Source organism: Mobula birostris, chromosome 8 (genome assembly GCF_030028105.1).
Source record: "Mobula birostris isolate sMobBir1 chromosome 8, sMobBir1.hap1, whole genome shotgun sequence".
Classification (NCBI taxonomy): Eukaryota; Metazoa; Chordata; class Chondrichthyes; order Myliobatiformes; family Myliobatidae; genus Mobula; species Mobula birostris.
Window position 1 is genome coordinate 165,010,748 of NC_092377.1, and position 20,246 is coordinate 165,030,993.

The 20,246-nt window shown below is 45.0% G+C and overlaps 1 protein-coding gene across 3 annotated transcripts in view; it reads left to right on the forward strand.

Annotated features, from left to right (window-relative positions):
* Positions 1 to 20,246, forward strand: part of LOC140201924 (STE20-like serine/threonine-protein kinase) — a 79,595-nt gene that overhangs the window by 24,404 nt on the left and 34,945 nt on the right. For all 3 annotated transcript variants that reach the window (XM_072266737.1, XM_072266738.1, XM_072266739.1), the window contains exons 2-7: positions 4,802 to 4,966; positions 7,236 to 7,284; positions 10,353 to 10,502; positions 13,557 to 13,629; positions 14,988 to 15,182; positions 20,086 to 20,167. In XM_072266737.1, the coding sequence (XP_072122838.1) occupies positions 4,802 to 4,966; positions 7,236 to 7,284; positions 10,353 to 10,502; positions 13,557 to 13,629; positions 14,988 to 15,182; positions 20,086 to 20,167 (714 nt within the window). The remainder of the gene's footprint in view (positions 1 to 4,801; positions 4,967 to 7,235; positions 7,285 to 10,352; positions 10,503 to 13,556; positions 13,630 to 14,987; positions 15,183 to 20,085; positions 20,168 to 20,246) is intronic.

Genomic DNA, 20,246 nt, shown 5'->3' on the forward strand with positions numbered 1-20,246 from the left:
ATTCTCCAAATACCACAGCAGGAATTGAACTCATTACATCCGTAAAGTAGGAAGACTATGCTCTATGCTCTATATAGTTAATAGTCCAGATGTAACTTAACCAAATGTTTATACAAACCATACAGTGCAGATATTAGTCTTCCTGCCTTAATATAGCCTAGATAACAGACACTACTTCTTTTTAGAGTCAAGAAATAGAAATTTGGCTTGCAAATTATATTTGGGATTACTATAGTATAAACATTAGAGCTAGTCCATTTTATAAATTATTATGGGTAGAATTGCAATAATGTGTTCTAATTGGAAACTTTTAAGAAAGGAATCTTAACTTTCTGTCATAAAGTGTTCCCAAAGCCCGTGGGAACCAAATGAACTTCCTCAGCAGATTATCCCCCCTGCCCCATCACTGACCCATAAACTTGATCAGTCCAATGTTTCCAGACGATACTTTTCTTTCCTCCCATACCAGGGAGGGGCAGTACTGTATCTCTGGGGAAGGGGCTTGTTGTGTCCATTTCAGGGCACCTCACTCACCTTTGGTCCCCACCGGACGCTTCACTCTCACCTGTGGCTCCAAGTAGCTGTCTGCATGTGACACTGGTCGCACCCCGGTACTCAGCTTCGACGGGTGGGCTAAACCAGGTGAGGGTAGCCGGTGAGATAGGGACATGCCTACTCTAGCAGCGAAGTCAGCTCTGGCAGACCGGGCGGGTGAGAATACAGTGAGATCCAATGGCCAGGGAGGCGGTTCTGCAACACTTCGTGGAGAGTGAAGGAGTTGACAAGGCACAGAAGACATCATGGTCATCCTCCATAACCAAGGAAGACCCCAGATTCTGACGTTCGTTCATACCGCTGAATCCAGACTCCTGAGGTCGAGAGTGGAACTGTCCTAGTACAACAGCTTTTCCACTTTATAAACTCTCCTGCATGGGTTTCTTGTCATCATTGGTCACAATGGACAATCATCACCAGTTCCTCCCATGTGTAAGTGGGGAAGCCTCACTTAACCCACTACTAAAGTACTGTATTTCAACAGATCAAGGATAACTGAAATCTCCCACTGTGTCGAAGGGATAAAATGGTTTGCCTTCTCTCTGCCTGACCTGGAGCATATTGTCCTAAGCTGTCAAATGTACTCAAAATCACAGGAAACGTCACAATAATAGTTTTCACAATTTATTTCAAAAACAGTTACTACTTGACAACCAGGCTCCTGAACCAGAGTGGATAACTTCACTCACCTCAACACTGAACTGATTCCACAACCTACAGATTCACTGTCAAGGACTCTACAATTCTGTATTATTTATATACAGTTTTTAAATTATTTGCACGATTTGTCTTTTGCACATTGGTTGTCAATCTTTGTTTATGCATATTTTTCATAAATTCCATTGCTTCTTTATTTTCCTGTGAATGCCTGCAGAAATTAAATCTCAAGCTAGTACAGTACTGTGCAAAAGTCTAAGTCACATGCTAAAAAAAAGTCTGTAAAGTGAAGATGCTTTCAAAATAATTAAGTGAAAAGTTTCCAAATATAAAAAAAAGCAGTAAATAGTAAACAAAAACTAAATCAAATCAATATTTGGTTTACCACCCTTTGCCTTTAAACCTGCATCACATCTGTAAGGTATAACTCTTGTGCAGTCGTATAAGAAAATTGGCTGGTAGTTTGTTCCAACATTTTGGAGAAATTGCCACGGTTCCTCTGCAGACTTTGGCTGTCTCGCTTGCTTCTGTCTCAGACAACCTTGACAATGTTGAAATCAGGGCTCTGTGGGGCCCACACCATCTGAAACCATACGGGTGCCTATGACTTTTGCACAGTGACATACACAAACTTTGATAATAAGTGTACTTTGAAAAAAAGCTCTATCTTCTACTATTGTCTAACTTTCTAATAAAATCCTATGACGTAATCTCCAATAATCTGGCATCTGGCCAACTCATTAACACGAGGAAATCTGCAGATGCTGGAAATTCAAAGCAACACACACAAAGTGCTGGAGGAACTCAGCAGGTCAGGCAGCATCTGTGGAAAAGAGTGAACAGTCGTTGTCTCAGGCCAGACCCCTCATCTGAAATGGAAAGGAAGGGGAGAGGGGAGGAAGAAGTACAAGGTGGCAGGTGATTGGTGAAACCAGGAGAGGGGGAGGGGTGAAGTAAAGAGCTGGGAAGTTGATTGGTGGAAGAGATAAAGGGCTGGAGAAGGGGGAATCTGATAGGAGAGGACAGAAGGCATGGAAGAAAGGGAAGGGGGAAGGGCACCGGAGAGAGGTGATGGGCAGGAAAGGAGAGAAGATGAGAGAGGGAAATAAGAATGGAGAATGGTGAAGGAGAGGAAGGGGTGCCGTTACCAGAAGTTTGAGAAATTGATGTTGATGCCATCAGGTTGGACAGAATGTAAGGTGTTGATTCTCCAGCCTGAGTGTGGCCGCATCGTGGCAGCAGAGAAGGCCACGGACTGACAAGTTTGAATGGGAATGGGAAGTAGAATTGAAATGGTGGCCACTGGGAAATCCGGCTTTTTGTGACAGACAGAGAAAAGGTTCTCGGCGAAGTGGTCTCCCAGTCTACGTCGGGTCTCACCGATATACAGGCGGCCACACTGAGAGCATCGGATACGGTAGATGACCCCAACAGACTCACAGTGAAGTGCCGCCTCACCTGGAAGGGCTGTTTGGGGCCCTGAGTGGTAATGAGGGAGGAGGTGTAGGGGCAGGTATGGCACTTGTTCCAGTTGCAAGTGTCGGGGCAGGTGCGCTGCTTGTTTCTGACAGAAGTAGAGGCGGTAGCATGGCGGTTAGCGTAACGCTATTACAGCTCAGCGTTTCCCAGCTCGGAGTTCAATTCCAGCGCCGTCTGCAAGGAGTCTGTACGTCCTCCCCATGGAAAGCGTGGGGTTTCCCCGGGTGCTCCCGTTTCCTCCCCCAGTCGGAGTGAACAAATGCTGATTGATGGTGTGCTGATCATGAAACAAGCAACAACCTATCATGACCAACTGGAAATTGAAGGCAATTGTGAATATTCAGCAGGCTGTTCGCAGAAATTTAAGAAAAGACATGGTAATAAATTTTTAAAGCATCCGCTGTTCACGAAAATCTAGCACCAGAACAAGTGTATGATGCTGATTGATACATAAAACCTAAAAAAAATGGTAAAATACTAATATACTGTATCATAACCTTTTAATCAAAACATGGCATGGTCGGTGGAGACTGAAAGACTGAAAGTTGTTGTTGTTCTTCAACAGCTGATTCAGGTATTCTCCTGATGCTGTGCTGTTTTTGTTACCCCACACGCATTATATTTTCATTATATTAATGGTCTGTATGGATCTTTACGTATGTGTGATGAACAAGTGTAACACAAAGACTGTTTACTGGTAGCACATAAATGTCAGAAATGATAGCAATCCTAAACTATCCCATTATGTATTCCAAAATCCATATCACCTCTGGCCCCAAGCATTCAGATACAGGGTGCTCAAACTGCTACATGGAAATGCACACTCAGTCATCACTGTATTCTTAGCCACTGAGAGTATGTTTGTAGCCTCCTACTGCTGTAGCCCATCCACTTCAAGGTTCAACATATTGTGCGTTCAGAAATGCACACTCCTGTTGTAACGCGTGGTTATTTGTGTTACTGTCGTCTTCCTGTCAGCTTGAACCAGTCTGCCCATTCTCCTCTGACCTTGCTCATTAACAAGGCATTTTCACCCACAGAGCTGCCCCTCACTGGATGTTTTTTTGCTTTTTCACATCATTCTCTGTAAACTTGACAGACTGTTGTGTGAGAAAATCCTAGGAGATCAGCAGTTTCTGAGATACTCAAACCACCCCATCTGGCACCAACAATCATTCCACGGTCAAAGTCACTCAGATCACATTTCTTCCCCATTCGGATGTTTGGTCTGAACAATAACTGAACCTCTTGACCACATCTGCATACTTTTATGCATTGAGTTGCTCCCAGATTATTGGCTGATTAGATATTTGCATTAACAAGCAGGTGTTCGGGTGTACCTAATAAAGTGGCCACTGAATGTATTTGATGAATAAAGTTAATCGTTGAGCCTTGGTTCACAGTGCCAGTGGGAGGCAGTCAACATGTTCCAGTGGGAAGTCCAGCTCTGAGGGGATTTTGGGGCAAAGGAAGAGCAGGATGGGAACAAGTAGGAATGGGGAAAGAGAAGCTTAGACAAGAACAGGAAGAAAAATCGAGAGTGGATGAGGCAGTAAGGGAAATTAAGCAGAAATATCTAGAAGATTAAACTTGGAATGATAAACACAAGAGATTCTGCAGATGCTGGAAATCCAGAACAAAACACACACAAGATGCTGGAGAAACTCAACAGGTCAGGCATCATCCATGGAGATAAATGAATAGTCGGCCTTTCTGGCCAATGTTTCAGTTCTGATGAAAGCTCTCAGCTTGAAGCCTCAACTATTTATTTCTCTCCATAGGTACAGCCTGACCTGCTGAGTTCCTCCAGCACTTTGTGTGTGTGTGTGTCAAATGATTTATTCCATAGGTGTGGAATGAATGGCTTGGCTTACAAGGAAAATTTGGATAGGCTGGGCTTGCAAATTTGCTGATCCAATTTACCACCTCTTCATCCAAATAATTAATATAGATGACAAACAACAATGGACCCAGCACCAATCCCTGTGGTGCACCACCAGTCACAGACCTCCAGTCGGCAAGGCAGACATCAGCGACTAAGAAGTTTCGATGTACAGTACTTATGACAAATAAAGCTCATCTCTGTTTACCTTTGTGTTCTGCTTTAAAGGCACTGAACAAGGAGACCGGCGCTGTCGCAGCTGCCAAAGTGATAAGCTCACTGAATGAGGAAGAGTTAGAAGATTACATGGTGGAAATTAACATTCTGGGTTCCTGTGATCACCCCAACATTGTGAAGCTGCTCGATGCTTTCTACTACAACAACAACCTTTGGGTGAGTTATAATAAAGAACTTGAAATAGAAACAACTGACCCTAAAAAGTTCAAAGTTCGAGGTAAATTTATTATCAAAGTATATATATATCACGATACTGTATGCAACCCTGAGATTCATTTTCTCAAAGGTTTCAATAGGTATGTTTAATGTCAGAGAAATGTATACAATATACACCCTGAAATTCTTTTTCTTCGCAAACATCCATGAAAACAGAGGAGTGCACAGCAACAAAGCAACGAACCCCCCACCAGCAAAAAAAAAGCATTGGCGCCCCCTCACCGAGCACTCAAGTGTGCAGCAAAGCATCAATAAAGACACAGACTTGCAGTACCCCAAAGACTACTCATTCACCCAATAATTCGACATACCACAGGCTCTCTCTCTCCCTAATAAGGGGAAAAAAGGTGTCCCTGTTTCACAGCAAGAGGAGAGACATAAACAACTCACTGATTTACGTTGTTAAAAGTTTGTTGCGTCACATATTCAATAAATCTCCAGTATCCTCACAATAATAACCATAATAGAATCAGTGAAAGACCACCCAACTTGGGAGTTCAACCAGAGTGCAGAAGACAACAAACAGTGCAAATACAAAAAGAAAGAAATAAGCAAGCAAGCAAGCAATAAATATCGAGAACTTGAGATACAGTCCTTGAATGTGAGTACATAGGTTGTGGGAGCATTTCAATGATGAGGTGAGCGAAGTTGAGTGAAGTTATCTCCTTTGGTCCAAGAGCCTGTTGGTCGAAGGGTTGTGACTGTTCCTGAGTTGGTGGTGTGAGCCCTGAAAATCCTGTACCACCTTCCTCATGGCAGCAACAAGAAGAGAGCATGTCTTGGGTGGTGAGAGTCCCTGATGGTGGATGCTGCTCACCTGAGGCAGTGTTTCATGTAGATGTGCTCAGTGGAAGGGAGAGCTCTGCCTATGATGGACTGGGCCATATCCACTACATTTTGTAAGATTTCCATCCAAGGGATCGAGGGTTGCTGGCACTGTAAAGTGTTAATGATATCTGCAATGCTAACGTGCCACCCTTAACATAACATACATATATGTACTTCGATAATAAATTTACATTGAACTTTGAATCAATGGTATGGATTCAGTGACTCAAGAATCTGGAACACATACGTACATAAATTTAATAAGTGAAATGGTCTTTCTGCAGTTTGTACTCACAAAAAGGAGTCTCTCATCGTAACTATCCACCTTCTAGGTTGTCCTGACATTGATTCAATGGGCCAGTTCTTGCAGATTGATGTCAGTGACTTTGTGGAACAGCCACAGTTTGACCAGTGGCACAGTAACGTCTCAGGTTTCAGTACATGCATTGTCAAATGTGGAGGTCCTGAAAACGCTCAAGCCAGCAGCCCAAATCTGTTGAGTCGTCCTGCTGTCAGACTCCTCGTGGAGCCAGCCCTGTGAGGACAGTGGAGCTTTTTGATGGGGAATGGCCTCGGATCCCAGGCCAACTCAGAGGCACTTAAGAGCAGTTCAAGCTTTTAGAGGGTGACAAAGCCCAGCTCCGATCAGAGTGCTGTCCAACTCCAATTAGAGTGCTGTCCAACTCCAATCAAGTGTTGTCCAAGGTCCAAGGTACAATTGCCCAAGGGGTGCCAACAACCCCCATATATCAGACCACATCTCATATTGTCAGAGACCCAGATCCTGTATAGAGCCTGCTGCCAGATGAGCAGGGCCTAGCTGGATGGGCTGTATAGGCCGTCCATGTCTACACAAGCAGCTGGGACACCATATACATGTAGGCCATAATACACAACCCTGAGGTTCACTTTCCTGTGGGCAGACTCGGCAAATCTATAGAATAGTAACTATAACAGGATCAATGAAAGATCAACCAGAGTGCAGAAGTTAATACACTGTGCTCATGAAAATATAAATAAATAGCAATAAATAGTGACAACATGAGATAAAGAGTTCTTAAAGTGAGTCCTTAATGGGGGAGGGGTGCTTTGGAATTCTGATGTTTTTCTGTCATTCATTCTTTGTGGGTTTTTTTCTGTTTTGTGGATGTCTGTGATGAGTAAGAATTTCAGGTTGTATACTGTCTACGTTCTCTGTTATTAAATGGAACCACTGAACCACTGATTCCACTTGGGGCCCAAGCTATCTAGATCTGGTCCTGTGTTTTATCCCTGTGCACACAGGGGTGAGGTCGGCATTCTCACCAGTCACTGCCTTCTGATATAAATGTGAACAAGACAAGAAACTCCAGACTCGTAACCCCACCCTTTTATGTTACAGATTCTGACAGAGTTTTGTGCCGGTGGTGCTGTCGACGCAATAATGCTGGGTGAGTATACGTAGAAATTAAATCTACTTAGCTCTCCTCCAACTAATCCCTTCCAATCCTAATTACTCAAACTCTGCATATTCAGTGAAGAACCAGCAAACAGACATACATTCAGTAATATGCTTGGCAGTTCAATAGTGTGATCAGAATTAAGTTTATTATCAAAGGATTCAAAAATAGCAGCAAAAAAAGAGTAATCAGAAAATAGAACACATCATAATGTGAATTAGAGTCCAGTTGATAAACTGCGTCGATTAAACCTTGCTCCAGCACCATCCCCCAACAGCATCGAGGGAGAGAGAGAAAGAGATCATTCAAAATGCAAGGACCTTCCCTCAGAGGCAGCAAGCGAGAGGGAAAGAGAAAGACCGCCCCACAAGGACACCCTCCTCCAGCAGCAATGAGTGAGAGACTGCTATACAACACTGAACACTCGCTCGCCTCCACACTCGCCTCGAGGATTTCAGTCTTCCTCGGCGCTCTAATCGAGAGATGGAGTCGATGACAGGCTCACGTCCCGTCTCCATGCGGCACATTTCGCTCACAGCCTCGTAGGACCCTCTCGGAGGCAGCAAAGCACAGATGGTCTGATTGGCCTGAATGTGGATTACAGTCTTCAACAGTAGCAAGGCCACGTCTGAGATAAGAGAAGATGAAAAAGAAGTGGAACAAGTTGCTCCATGACTTGTTGTGAGGGTGTCATCCCTGGTAGTGTTGTTCATTGGTAACTTGTCTAAAATTTTTAAAAAATTTATTGACATGACATTTCTTTATTTGTGGCAGCAGTACAGTGCAATACATAAAATATACAAAAAGTTTCAATAAAAAAAGTACATGTATATAGGCATCCATTAGTCTCATGAGACCATGGATTTGTGCCTTGGAAAGTTTCCAGGGCGCAGGCCTGGGCAAGGTTGTATGGAAGAGCAGCAGTTGCCCATGCTGCAAGTCTCCCCTCTCCACGACACAGATGTTGTCCAAGGGAAGGGCATTAGGACCCATACAGCTTGGCACCGATGTCGTCACAGAGCAATGTGTGATTAAGTGCCTTGCTCAAGGACACAACACGCTGCCTCAGCCAAGGCCCGAACTAGCGACCTTCAGATCACTAGACCGACGCCTTAACCACTTGGCCACGTGACAACACACACGTATATATCAAAAAATTAAAGAAGTGGTGCAGAAAGAGAGCAGTCATGGTGTCTTGGTGTCTTCAGATCAGGATACTCACCGGACAGCCTGACTGTGAGTAGAACTCTTTTGTACCCAATGCTCACATTGAGATGGGCTTGCACAATTAGCCTTTCTTGATTGGGAATCACTCACTAGAATGCCTTCCAACTATTGGATTACTGAAGAAATGGAAACAGAATTTGTTCCTATAGATACCCACACAAAGTATGCAAAACTTAGTTGTAACTAGTGCCTTGGAAACTCTAATCAGTGTTCATAGACCATAAGACCATGAGACACGGGATCAGAATGAGGCCATTCGTCCCACTAAATCTGCTCCATCATGGCTGATTTATTTTTTTCTCTCAATGCCATTCTCCTGCTTGCTCTGTAGAACAAGCCCTTCAGTCCATGATGTTGAGCCACCATTTTAACCTGCTCCAAGGTTAGTCTAACCATTCCGTCCTAAGAGTGTCTTTCTTTCTTACTTGGGCCCTTAGCTCCCAGTGAAACATAGGCCATCGACGACCTCCCGCCTCCATGTCCTCTGAAGTCGATGGTTTGGTTGGAGTTCATTGATGCTTCTACAATGCATCATACAAGCGATCGGCCTGTACGGTTTCACCAGGGCCCTGTTGGCCAGCCTTACCCATCTCCACCTCTCACGGCAGGGACGCAGGGGGTGGACTTTGAGAGGCAAGAGTGTCTTAAACGTCACGAATGTACCTGCCTCACCAGTGTGTTCCATTCACCCACCCCTCTCTGTGTTTAAAAAAACCTGCCTCGATGGACATGCACCCTCTGTTAAGTATCACAGAGCAAGAATGTATTCAGCGTCTTTTCTAAGTCATGTTAGTAATAGTACATGCTGGGTAACTTGCTGTGCGAGATTGAGGAACCACACCCGACAAGAAGAAAACATGCACTCTCAAAACCCCGTGCAAAAAGAGACCATGAGACCTTAAGATATAGGAGCAGAATTAGGCCATTTGGCCCATTGAGTCTGCTCTGCTATTTCATCATGGCTGATCCACTTTGTCCCACTCAACCCCAATCTCCTGACTTCTCCTTATATTTCTTCATGCCGACTAATCAAGAATCTTTCAACATCTGCCTTAAATGTAACCAATCACTTGGCCTCCGCAGTGACAATGAATTCCACAGATTCACCACTCTGGCTAAAGAGATTCCTCCTCATCTCCATTCTAAAATGACACCTCTCTATTCTGAGGCTGTGTCCTCTGGTCTTAGACTCTCCACTGTAGGAAACGTCCTCTCCACATCCACTCTATCGAGGCCTTTCAACGTGCAAAGGGTTTCAATGAGGTCAACCCTCATTCTTCTGAATTTTGATCCAGAGCCATCAAACAATTTTTATATGACAATGCTTTCAATCCCAGAATCATTTTTGTAAACCTCCTTTGAATCCTCTCCAAGGCCTTCCACCTGCAGTAAGTCCAAACGATTCAATGCGTGATCAATTGCGCACTTGACCCGTTCTCGCAATCGATCCGATATGGTTCGGACTTGTGGATCAGATGTTACCAGATGCCACAGTGCACATAGGGTGTGCTTCTGCTGGAAGCAGTGAGCCCCGTCTATTAGCATGGGATTCTCAATGTTTGTTAACGCAGTTTATGGGTGTTGGAGTGGAGATACGTCTCTACCAAAGGAGATGTAAGGTGCTCCTTCCCTCCGCTGGCCTGCAGGTCACCCTTGGGCGAGGTGTGGCACCTGTTTAGCCCCCAATCAGGGTCATTGAGACATGCAGCGTCCAAACCACAACAGGGTTCTGATCCCCTTGGAGGACTTCAAGGAGAGGGAAGCATTTACCCATTCTGAAACAGAAATGATCTTCATTTGTCTCACCTTGGTATGTTTCTGGTTTGTCACAGAGTTGGAGAGAGGTCTGACAGAGCCACAGATTCGTGTAATTTGCAGACAGATGCTTGAAGCCCTCAACTATCTCCACAGCAACAAGATCATACACCGGGACCTGAAGGCTGGAAACGTCCTTCTGACTCAGGAAGGGGACATTAAACTAGGTGAGAAGGAGAAATGAGAGAGCAGAAAGTAGACGATCGAGCATGTTCCAGCCCACTGCCACTCTCGATCTTTGCTTTTGGACTTCCAATTCCTCTGCCCAATTGGGGGGTATGGGTGGGGGGGGGTGTAAAGAGCGAACATCCGGGGTATGTAAAGTCTTTAATTATGTGAGGTCATCGTAGAGTGAGCTAATGTGCTGGAGCACGCCAAGGTTAAGAAACTGGATGTGCTGGAACTTTTGAGCAGTTTTAGCATTGGTAGGTCCCCGGGGGCAGTAGGGACATACCCCGGGTTACATGGGAAAGTGAGAGCGGAGATTGCTGTCCCATCGGTGAAGATTTTATCATCCTCACTGGCCATAGGAGTAGTATGAGAAGATGTCCCACAGCCACACTTAACTTCTGTGTATCTGGCATAGACATTAACCTGACAGAGCAGAGATGGAATTGAATCCGGATCGCTGATCACTGGTGATCGCCGGTGCTGATCGCGTTACTCTGATCTCTGTGCTACCAGTGATAAAGGAACATTGACATTCATCTCGTCATAGTTAAAGCAGACTGAATAAGAAAGAGGGCAGCACAGTAGCATAGTGGTTAGCACAACAGTTTACTGCATCAGTGACCCAGGTTCAATTCCCACCGCTGCCTGAAGGGAGTTTGTACGTTCTCCCCGTGACCGCATGGGTTTCCTCCGGGTGCTCTGGTTTCCTCCCACAGTCCGAATACGTACCAGTTGGTAGGTTAATTGTTCATTGTAAAATGTCCCATGATTCGGATAAGATTAAATCGGACGGTTACTGGGCTGTGCAGCTCAAAGGGCCGGAAGGGCATATTCCACGCAGTATCTCAAATAAATAAATAAATAAATTGATAGATAGATAAATAGATAGGTAGATAGATAGATAAATGTTCTCACATTCCCTCATTAGTCTAGAATGTGAGCTGAAAGTCCAGAGAGCAGGAAGGGTTTGCAGCTGGAGCTGGGGATTGGACGTGCCACCAGAGATGAGGTGGCACCAGGGGTTGGGATCGTGGTTGGTCTGTTGCTAGAGCCAAGGTCCAGAATGTTCATTATTTCCCTTTCGTTTTAAGCTCAAAGGTCTGCTGGCAAACTTATCCTAAGAACTGAGTAACAAGTGAAAGATGAAGGGAAGTGGAAGTCTGTTTGGAGTAACATCCAAATTTGTCAGTCCGGAATTACGAAGTCCCAAGGGAGCTGCATTTTCTGTGTTTTAGCATATCCAAGATTACCACTGCATATGGGGGGGAGGGGGCACAGTTCAGAGCGGTTCGCATAACGCTATAACAATGCCAATGATCAACAATCAGGGTTCAATTCCCACTACTGTTTGTAAGGAGTTTGTACATTTTCCTCGTGTCCTCGTGGGTTTCCTCCGGGCATTCTGGTTTCCTGCCACCATCCAAGCACTTACTGTTATGTTTTGTAACTTCAAAACATTAAACTAATTCAGAGAAACACACTGGAGTCTGAAATACGTGTCTGACTTTGTCTTTACTGTCAGCGAGGCACACACGTATCACGTGGTAGCGCGATGATGTATGCAATTCATATATTTGTACATATAACTCATAATTAATTATTTAAACAAACTGGAAAGCTTAGTCAAACAATATATATACGAGATTACTCAAATATCATTGAACTATCAAATACACAACATTTACGGTTTGGGGGGTTTAGTAAGATGTGGGCATGCTATTTCAGCGCCAGAAGCAAGGCAACACTTGCGGGCCGCCCCCCAGCACATCCTTGGGACTGGTTGGCCGTTGACGCAAACTATGCATTTCACTGTATGTTTTGACGTTTTGATGTACATGTGGCAAAAAAAGCTAATCTTTAATCTGCTTTTTCTTTAATAGCAACAGTGCAATGTGATGAACAAGAATCCACCCAGCAGTGGCTGGGAAAATCATTGAGGAGGTTTAAAATTAGCTTTCATTCCCTACGATCTAAAGGTCTTTTCCGTTGTGAGTCACAGAACCTTTGCACAAATTAAAGGCCTGTCTTCAAATCAATCCTGTTGCCTCATCACATCAAGTGCCCTGTGTGATCAGGACCGACCTGATAGACTCAGAAGGTTTATTTTGTTTTATTTTTTATTTGGAGATACAGTGCAGAGAAGGCCTTTCCAGCCTTTCGAGCCCCACTGCCCAGCAACCCTCGCCAACCCCGATTTCAACCCCTGGCCGCGACATCCCCGGATGTGTTGGCTGTATTTCACTCTATATTTTTATTCAATTATTTATTGAGCTACCGTGCGGAGTAGGGCCTTTTGAGCCCCGTTGCCCAGCGACCGCCGACAACACCGATTTCAATCCTAGCCAAATCACGGGACAATTTACAATGACCAATTAACTTACTAACTGGTACGTCTTGGGACTGTGGGAGGAAACCGGAGCACCCGGGGAAAACCCACACATTCCACAGGCACGCCGTACAGAGACTCCTAACGGAGGACGCTGGAATTGAACTCCGAACTCCGGAACTTCCCAAGCTGTAATAGTGTTGCATTAACCGATACACAGAGAGATGCGTCTCTACCAAAGGAGGTGTAAGGTGCTCCTTCCCTCCGATAGCCTGCAGGTCACCCTTGGGCAAGGTGTAGCACCTGCTTAGCCCCCAATCAGGGTCATGTGAAGCCATGGGAGCAGGTGGTGGATGGTCGTATGAGCAGCCGATGCAGATCACAAGTCCTGGTTACGTGACCACTGACGCCAGGCAGACAATCTCTGAAGAGTATTGATAATGGCTGGGGTCACCCATCTTGTAAAGACACTGCGCAGAAGAAGACAAGAGCAAATCACTTCTGTAGAAAAATTTACCAAGAATAATCATGGTCACGGAAAGACCATGATCGTCTACATAATACAACAAGGTACATAATGAACAAACCCTGGTGCCCACGATAAGCGATTGACATAAAGCAGAATGAAAGCAAAGATTAATAATTTTTGGTCAGTAACTTTCTGCTAACTACAGGAAACAGAAACTTTCAATTATTCAGTAAACTAATATCTTCTCCTTTCCAGCTGATTTTGGAGTGTCTGCGAAGAATACCCACACCATCCAACGGAGAACATCATTTATTGGGACACCTTATTGGTAAGTTTTATTTCTTTTTCCCATTTACCTACATTTTCTACCGTCTCTGTTTCTCCTGAAAACTTTAGATGCCCTTCATGGGGCTCCTGCAGCCACCTTTTACACTTGTCAATGTCTGGTGAGGCCTCACTTGGAGTATCGTGACTGGTGAGACCTCACTTGGAGTATCGTGACTGGTGAGGCCTCACTTGGAGTATCGTGACTGGTGAGGCCTCACTTGGAGTATCGTGACTGGTGAGGCCTCACTTGGAGTATCGTGACTGGTGAGGCCTCACTTGGAGTATCGTGACTGGTGAGGCCTCACTTGGAGTATCGTGACTGGTGAGGCCTCACTTGGAGTATCGTGACTGGTGGGGCCTCACTTGGAGTATCAAGGAGGTTCACGCAAGTGATTCCAGGATTAAAAGGCTTGTCACATGAAGAACATTTGATGATTCTGGGCCTGTACTCACTGGAATTCAGAAGAATGATGGGTGACCTCATTGAAACCTGTCAAATGTTGAAAGGCTTTGATAGAGTGGATGTGGAGAGGATGTTTCTCATGGTGGGGTTGTCTAAAATCAGAAGACATAACCTCAGAATAGAGGGGCATCCATTTAGAACGGAGCTGAGAAGGAATTTCTTTAGCCAGAGAGTGGTGAATCTGTGGAATTCGTTGCCACAGGTGGCTGTGGAGGCCAAGTCATTGGATATATTCATTGCAGAGGTTTATAGACTCTTGATAGGTCAGGGCATAAAGGGTTACAAGGAGAAGGCAGGAGAATAGAGTTGAGAGGGAAATGAATCAGCCAGGATGAAATGGCAGAGCAGACTCGATGGGCCAAAATGGCCTAATTCTGTTCCTATATTTTGTGGACTTCTTGCAATAGGATAGACCACACCTCACCTCTGTCAGATGGTGACTAAATGAATGCTTCCTCCCATCTTCCAAAGACGTGCAGGTTAGGGTTAGTGAGGTTAGTGAGCTGTGGGCATGAAACTTACAGTGAAATACATCCTATGTTCAACGACCAACACAGTCCGAAATTGTGCTGGGGGAAACACACTCGTGTCGCTATGCTACCAGTGCCAACAGCTTACCACCATACTCTTTGGAATGTGGGAGGAAACCAGAGCACCCGGAGGAAACCCACATGTTCACAGGGAGAATGTACAAATTCCTCACAGGCAGTGGCAGGAATTGAACCCTCGATCGCTCGTCACTGGTGCTGTGAAATGTTATGCTAATATCCACACTACCATGTTTTACAGTGGAGTTGAAATAATGAAAAATTCTGAATAATTTACTTCATAATGAATTGGTTGCCGGTGGTGAACTTGAGCACACTGGAATTTCAATTTGTCTTCCTGTCATTTAGGATGGCTCCTGAGGTTGTCCGGTGTGAGACTATGAAGGATGCACCTTATGATCACAAGGCTGACATCTGGTCTCTGGGAATCACTCTGATAGAGTTGGCTGAGATGGAACCCCCTCACCATGAACTCAACCCAATGAGGGTCCTCCTGAAGATCACAAAGGCTCCGCCTCCAACGTTGGCAGTCTCCTCCCAATGGTAACTGTGAATTATATCACCTTTATGTCTTACTTCAACATTCTGAGCATCTGGACAGTGCAGATTATACAATCCCTACTGTCCATTATGTCACTGGCATTTAGGGCAATGATGAAGGTCCTCCATCTCTGGTGGTGTTCAGGGCTTCCTTCATCGTGTCAGTAGCTCGGGTTTCACTGCAGTCGGTCATGCAAGTCCCAGGTGGAGACTCAGGAATACCGTCGCACTCAGATGCAGAACATTTATTCATTGCTGTTTCTGTAACAATTCTGTTTTACCAGTCAGGTTTGTTAGCCCTGAGCCGAACCCCCAAACCTGGAGGACCAGAGGACCACAGACTGCCCCTGAGGCACCAATGTCTGATGTCAAGTTTGAAGAAAAAGTCATAGTCATAGTCATACTTTATTGATCCCGAGGGAAATTGGGTTTTGTTACAGTTATACCAGCCAAGAATAGAGTATAAATATAGCAATATAAAACCATAAAAAATTAAATAATAATATGTAAATTATGCCAGATGGAAATAAGTCCAGGACCAGCCTATTGGCTCAGGGTGTCTGACCCTCCAAGGGAGGAGTTGTAAAGTTTGATGGCCACAGGCAGGAATGACTTCCTATGACGCTCTGTGTTGCATCTCGGTGGAATGAGTCTCTGGCTGAATGTACTCCTGTGCCCACCCAGTACATTATGTAGTGGATGGGAGACATTGTCCAAGATGGCATGCAACTTGGACAGCATCCTCTTTTCAGACACCACCGTCAGAGAGTCCAGTTCCATCCCCACAACATCACTGGCCTTACGAATGAGTTTGTTGATTCTGTTGGTGTCTGCCACCCTCAGCCTGCTGCCCCAGCACACAACAGCAAACATGATAGCACTGGCCACCACAGACTCGTAGAACATCCTCAGCATCGTCCGGCAGATGTTAAAGGACCCCAGTCTCCTCAGGAAATAGAGACGGCTCTGACCCTTCTTGTAGACAGCCTCAGTGTTCTTTGACCAGTCCAGTTTATTGTCAATTCGTATCCCCAGGTATTTGTAATCCTCCACCATGTCCACACTGACCCCCTGGATGGGAACATCCAAGAGGAAGAAAAACAAGAAGAGGAAGAAACTGTGAAACTAAAACAAGAAATTAAACAAAGGGCCCTTAGACTGGTCTCTACCCTTTGACCTGTTTGGCAATGGGTGATCCTACCAAGAGCCAAAGTGTAAATCCCTGACCCCAGCCAACATCGCTCTCTGGGTCATTGAGGCTCTCAAGCCTCCAAACCCTACGACAAGGTTGTGGTCCTTTTGGAGGAGAATAAAATTCCAATAATTCATTGTCTGGCTACTTGGAAATCTCGATAGCTTAAAATCTAGCTCGCCAGATGATGTTTGACTTTGTCCCTTTCAATGCAGCAGGGCCCGGTTCCCATTATCTCTTTAAACTCACCAGGCCCATATCCTGTGCTCCCTTGGAGCAGTGCCAGGGACAGGGGTGGAGGGCATGATGAGAATCTATAGAGGTGGGGTGTAGAGGTTTTACTGGCTGTTCACTCTTCAGAAGCTACTCTCTCCTTGGCGTGACGGGGGCTGCAAAGAAAAGAGCTATCAGGACCATCACAGAGCCAGGTGGCTGTGGATCAAGAGGTGTGGCCATGGACCAATGCTGCTGGGACACAAGCCGGGGCCTGGTCATCCCTGGCTAGGTCACCTGGGCGAGGGTGTCTGATGTTGAAAAACGGTAACCCCAGGTTACCTCATCATGGTAGAGGATGAGACTAAACTCAGGTTGGAGGATCAACACCTCATATACCATCTAGGTAGTCTCCAGCCCCTTGGCATGAACATAGAATTCTACAACTTCCGGTAATTCCCTCCCCCTCCCTTCCCCTATCCCTATGTCACTCTGCCCTCTCCCCCAGCTGCCTATCACCTCCCTCAGGGTTCTGCCTCCTTCTACTACCCATTGTGTTTTCCCCTATTCCTTCTTCACCTTTCCTGCCTATCACCTCCCTGCTTCCCCTCCCCTACCCCTTTGTCTTTCCCTTTACTGGTTTTTCAACTGGACCTACCAGCCTTCTCCTTCTCACCCTCCCCCCACCTTCTTTATAGGGCCTCTGCCCCTTCCCTCTTCAGTCCTGATGAAGGGTTCCAGCCCGAAACGTCGACTGATCGTTTCCACGGATGCTGCCCAACCTGCTGAGTTCCTCCAGCGTGTTGTGAGTGTTGCTTTGACCCCAGCATCTGCAGAGTATTTTGTGTTTACATATGTTACCATATATAATTCTACTATTCATTCTCCTGTGGGCAATCACAGTAAATACAAAATTCACAATAGAATCAATGAAAGACCACACAACAACCATTGTGAGAAAAATTGTAAATACAAAAAGAAGAGGAATAAATAAATAAGCAATAAACATCAAGAACATGAGATGAAGAGTCCTTGAAAGTGAGTCCATAGGTTGTGGGAACAATTCAATTATGGGTGAAGTGAAGTTGAGTGAAGTTGGTTCAAGAGTCTGGGTAATAGCTGTTCCTGAACCTGGTGGTGTGAATCCTGAGGCTCCTGTACCTTCTTCCTGATGGTAGCAGTGAGAAAAGAGCATGGCCTAGGTGGTGAGTGTCCCTGATAATGAATGCAACAGCACTCCATATAGATGTCACAAACAAGAGTAAATCTGCAGGTGCTGGAAATCCAAGCAGCACGCACAAAATGCTGGAGGAACTCTGCAGGCCAGGCCGCATCTAAGTAAAAGGTACAGTCAACCGTACTTTTTTCCATAGATGCTGCCTGGCCTGCTGAGTTCCTCCAGCATTTTGTGTGTTTCTCCAGATAGATGTGCTCAACAGTGGGAGCACTTTACCTGTGACGAACTGAGCCGTATCCACTACTTTTTGTAGTGTTTTCCATACAAGGCATTGGTGTTTCTAGTCAATATACTCTCCACCACACATATATAGAAGTTTGTCAAAGTTTTAGATGACATGCCTAATATACGCAAACTTCTAAAAACGTAGAGGCACTGCTGTGCTTTCTTTGTAATGGTAGTTACGTGCTGGGCCCTGGACTGATCCTCTGAAATGAGCAACAGAATCAACAAGCTCATTTGTAAGGCCAGTGATGTTGTGGGGATGGAACTGGACTCTCTCATGGTGGTGTCTGAAAAGAGGATGCTGCCCAAGTTGCATGCCATCTTGGTCAATGTCTCCCATCCACTACATAACATACTGGGTGGACACAGGAGTACATTCAGCCAGAGACTCATTCCACCGAGATGCAACACAGAGTGTCATAGGAAGTCATTCCTGCCTGTGGCCATTAAACTTTACAACTCCTCCCTTGGAGGGTCAGACACCCTGAGCCAATAGGCTGGTCCTGGACTTATTTCCTGACATAATTTACATATTACTATTTAATTATTTATGGTGCAACTGTAACGAAAACCAATTTCCCTCGGGATCAATAGGTAGATATACTTTATTGATCCCGAGGGAAATTGGGTTTCGTTACAGCCGCACCAACCAAGAATAGAGCATAAATATAGCAATATGACTATGACTATGACTATAACATCAAGGAGTTTTAAGTTGCTGACCCTCCCCACCTCTGATCCTCTGATGAGGACTGGCTCATGGACCTCTGGGTTCCTCCTCCAGAGGTCAATAGTCAGCTCCGTGGTCTTGCTAACATTGAGTAAGAGGTTGTTGTGGTACCACTCAATCAGATTTTCAATCTCCCTCCTATATGCTGATTCGTCACCAACTTTGATTCGGCTAACGGCAGTGATGTCGTCAGTAAACTTAAATATGGTATTGGAGCTGTGCTTAGCCTCAGCTCTATTTCATTGTCGCTTTTCTTCCTCACCAAAGAGGAAGTCACATTATGCATACATGGGAAAACCTGTGGGCAAAATAGAAAGAAAGAGAGACAGTGTGTGTGTGTGTGTGAGAGAGAGAGAGAGAGAGAGAGTCAGACAGATACAGTAAAAGAGAGAGTTGGACAGATAGATACAGGGAGACGGACAGAGAGATATGGGACATGAGTAAATTTTCCTTGGTGTAAAATGACCATATTGAATCAGCTTCAGATCAGTGGAAACTCAGTTGTATCAGTGACAAGAGTGAACACCTTCAAGTTTCTGAGTGTCACCATCTCTGAGGGTCTATCCTGGGTCCAACATATCGATGCAATTACAAAGAAGGCTCTCCATCAGCTATATTTCAGTAGGAGTTTGAGGAGATTTGGTTTGTCACCAAAGAGTCTAGCAAATGTCTACAGATACAATATATCATGAGAACCATTCTAACTGGCTGCATCACTCTCTGGTATGGAGGTGCCAATGCACAGGGCTGGAAATAGTCACAGAGGGTTGTAAACCACCAGCTTCATCATGGGCCTCCCACCATTAAGGACACCTTCAAAAGGCGATGGCCTCAAGAAGGCAGCATCCATCATGAAGGACTATATCACCCAGCACATGCCACCTTCTCATCACTACCATCAGGGAGAGGTACAGGAGCCTGAAGACACAGCCTCAATGTTTTAGGAACAGATTCTTCCCCTCCACAGTCAGATTTCTGAACGGTCCATGAACTCATTTTCACACCTCAATACTTTGTTCTCTTATTGCACTATTAATTTATATTTTTCTATATTCTTATTGTAATTTATAGTATATTTTATATATTGTACCGTACTGCGGCTGCAACAACAAACTTCATGACAGATATAATTTGGAAGAAGTGTAGCTCAGGTGGCTGATGGTTGGGTTGGTTTGATGATTGGATGATCGGAGAAGATCAGAAAACAACTCAATATATGTCAGTGATAATAAACCTGTTTCTGGTCCTCATTCTGTTTGTTCCAAATATATTTACAACTAACTTCTCGGGTCATTAAATTGATTTTCAGGTCGTTACATTTTAAAGACTTCCTGAGAAGGGCTTTGGAAAAGAACGTTGCTGACCGATGGTGCACGAAGCAGCTTCTGCAGGTGATCACTGCTTTTTGAGTTTCCTCATTTCCTCTCGGTGGGGTCAATTCACTCAATCGCTTGCCGCCTATAAGTGTGT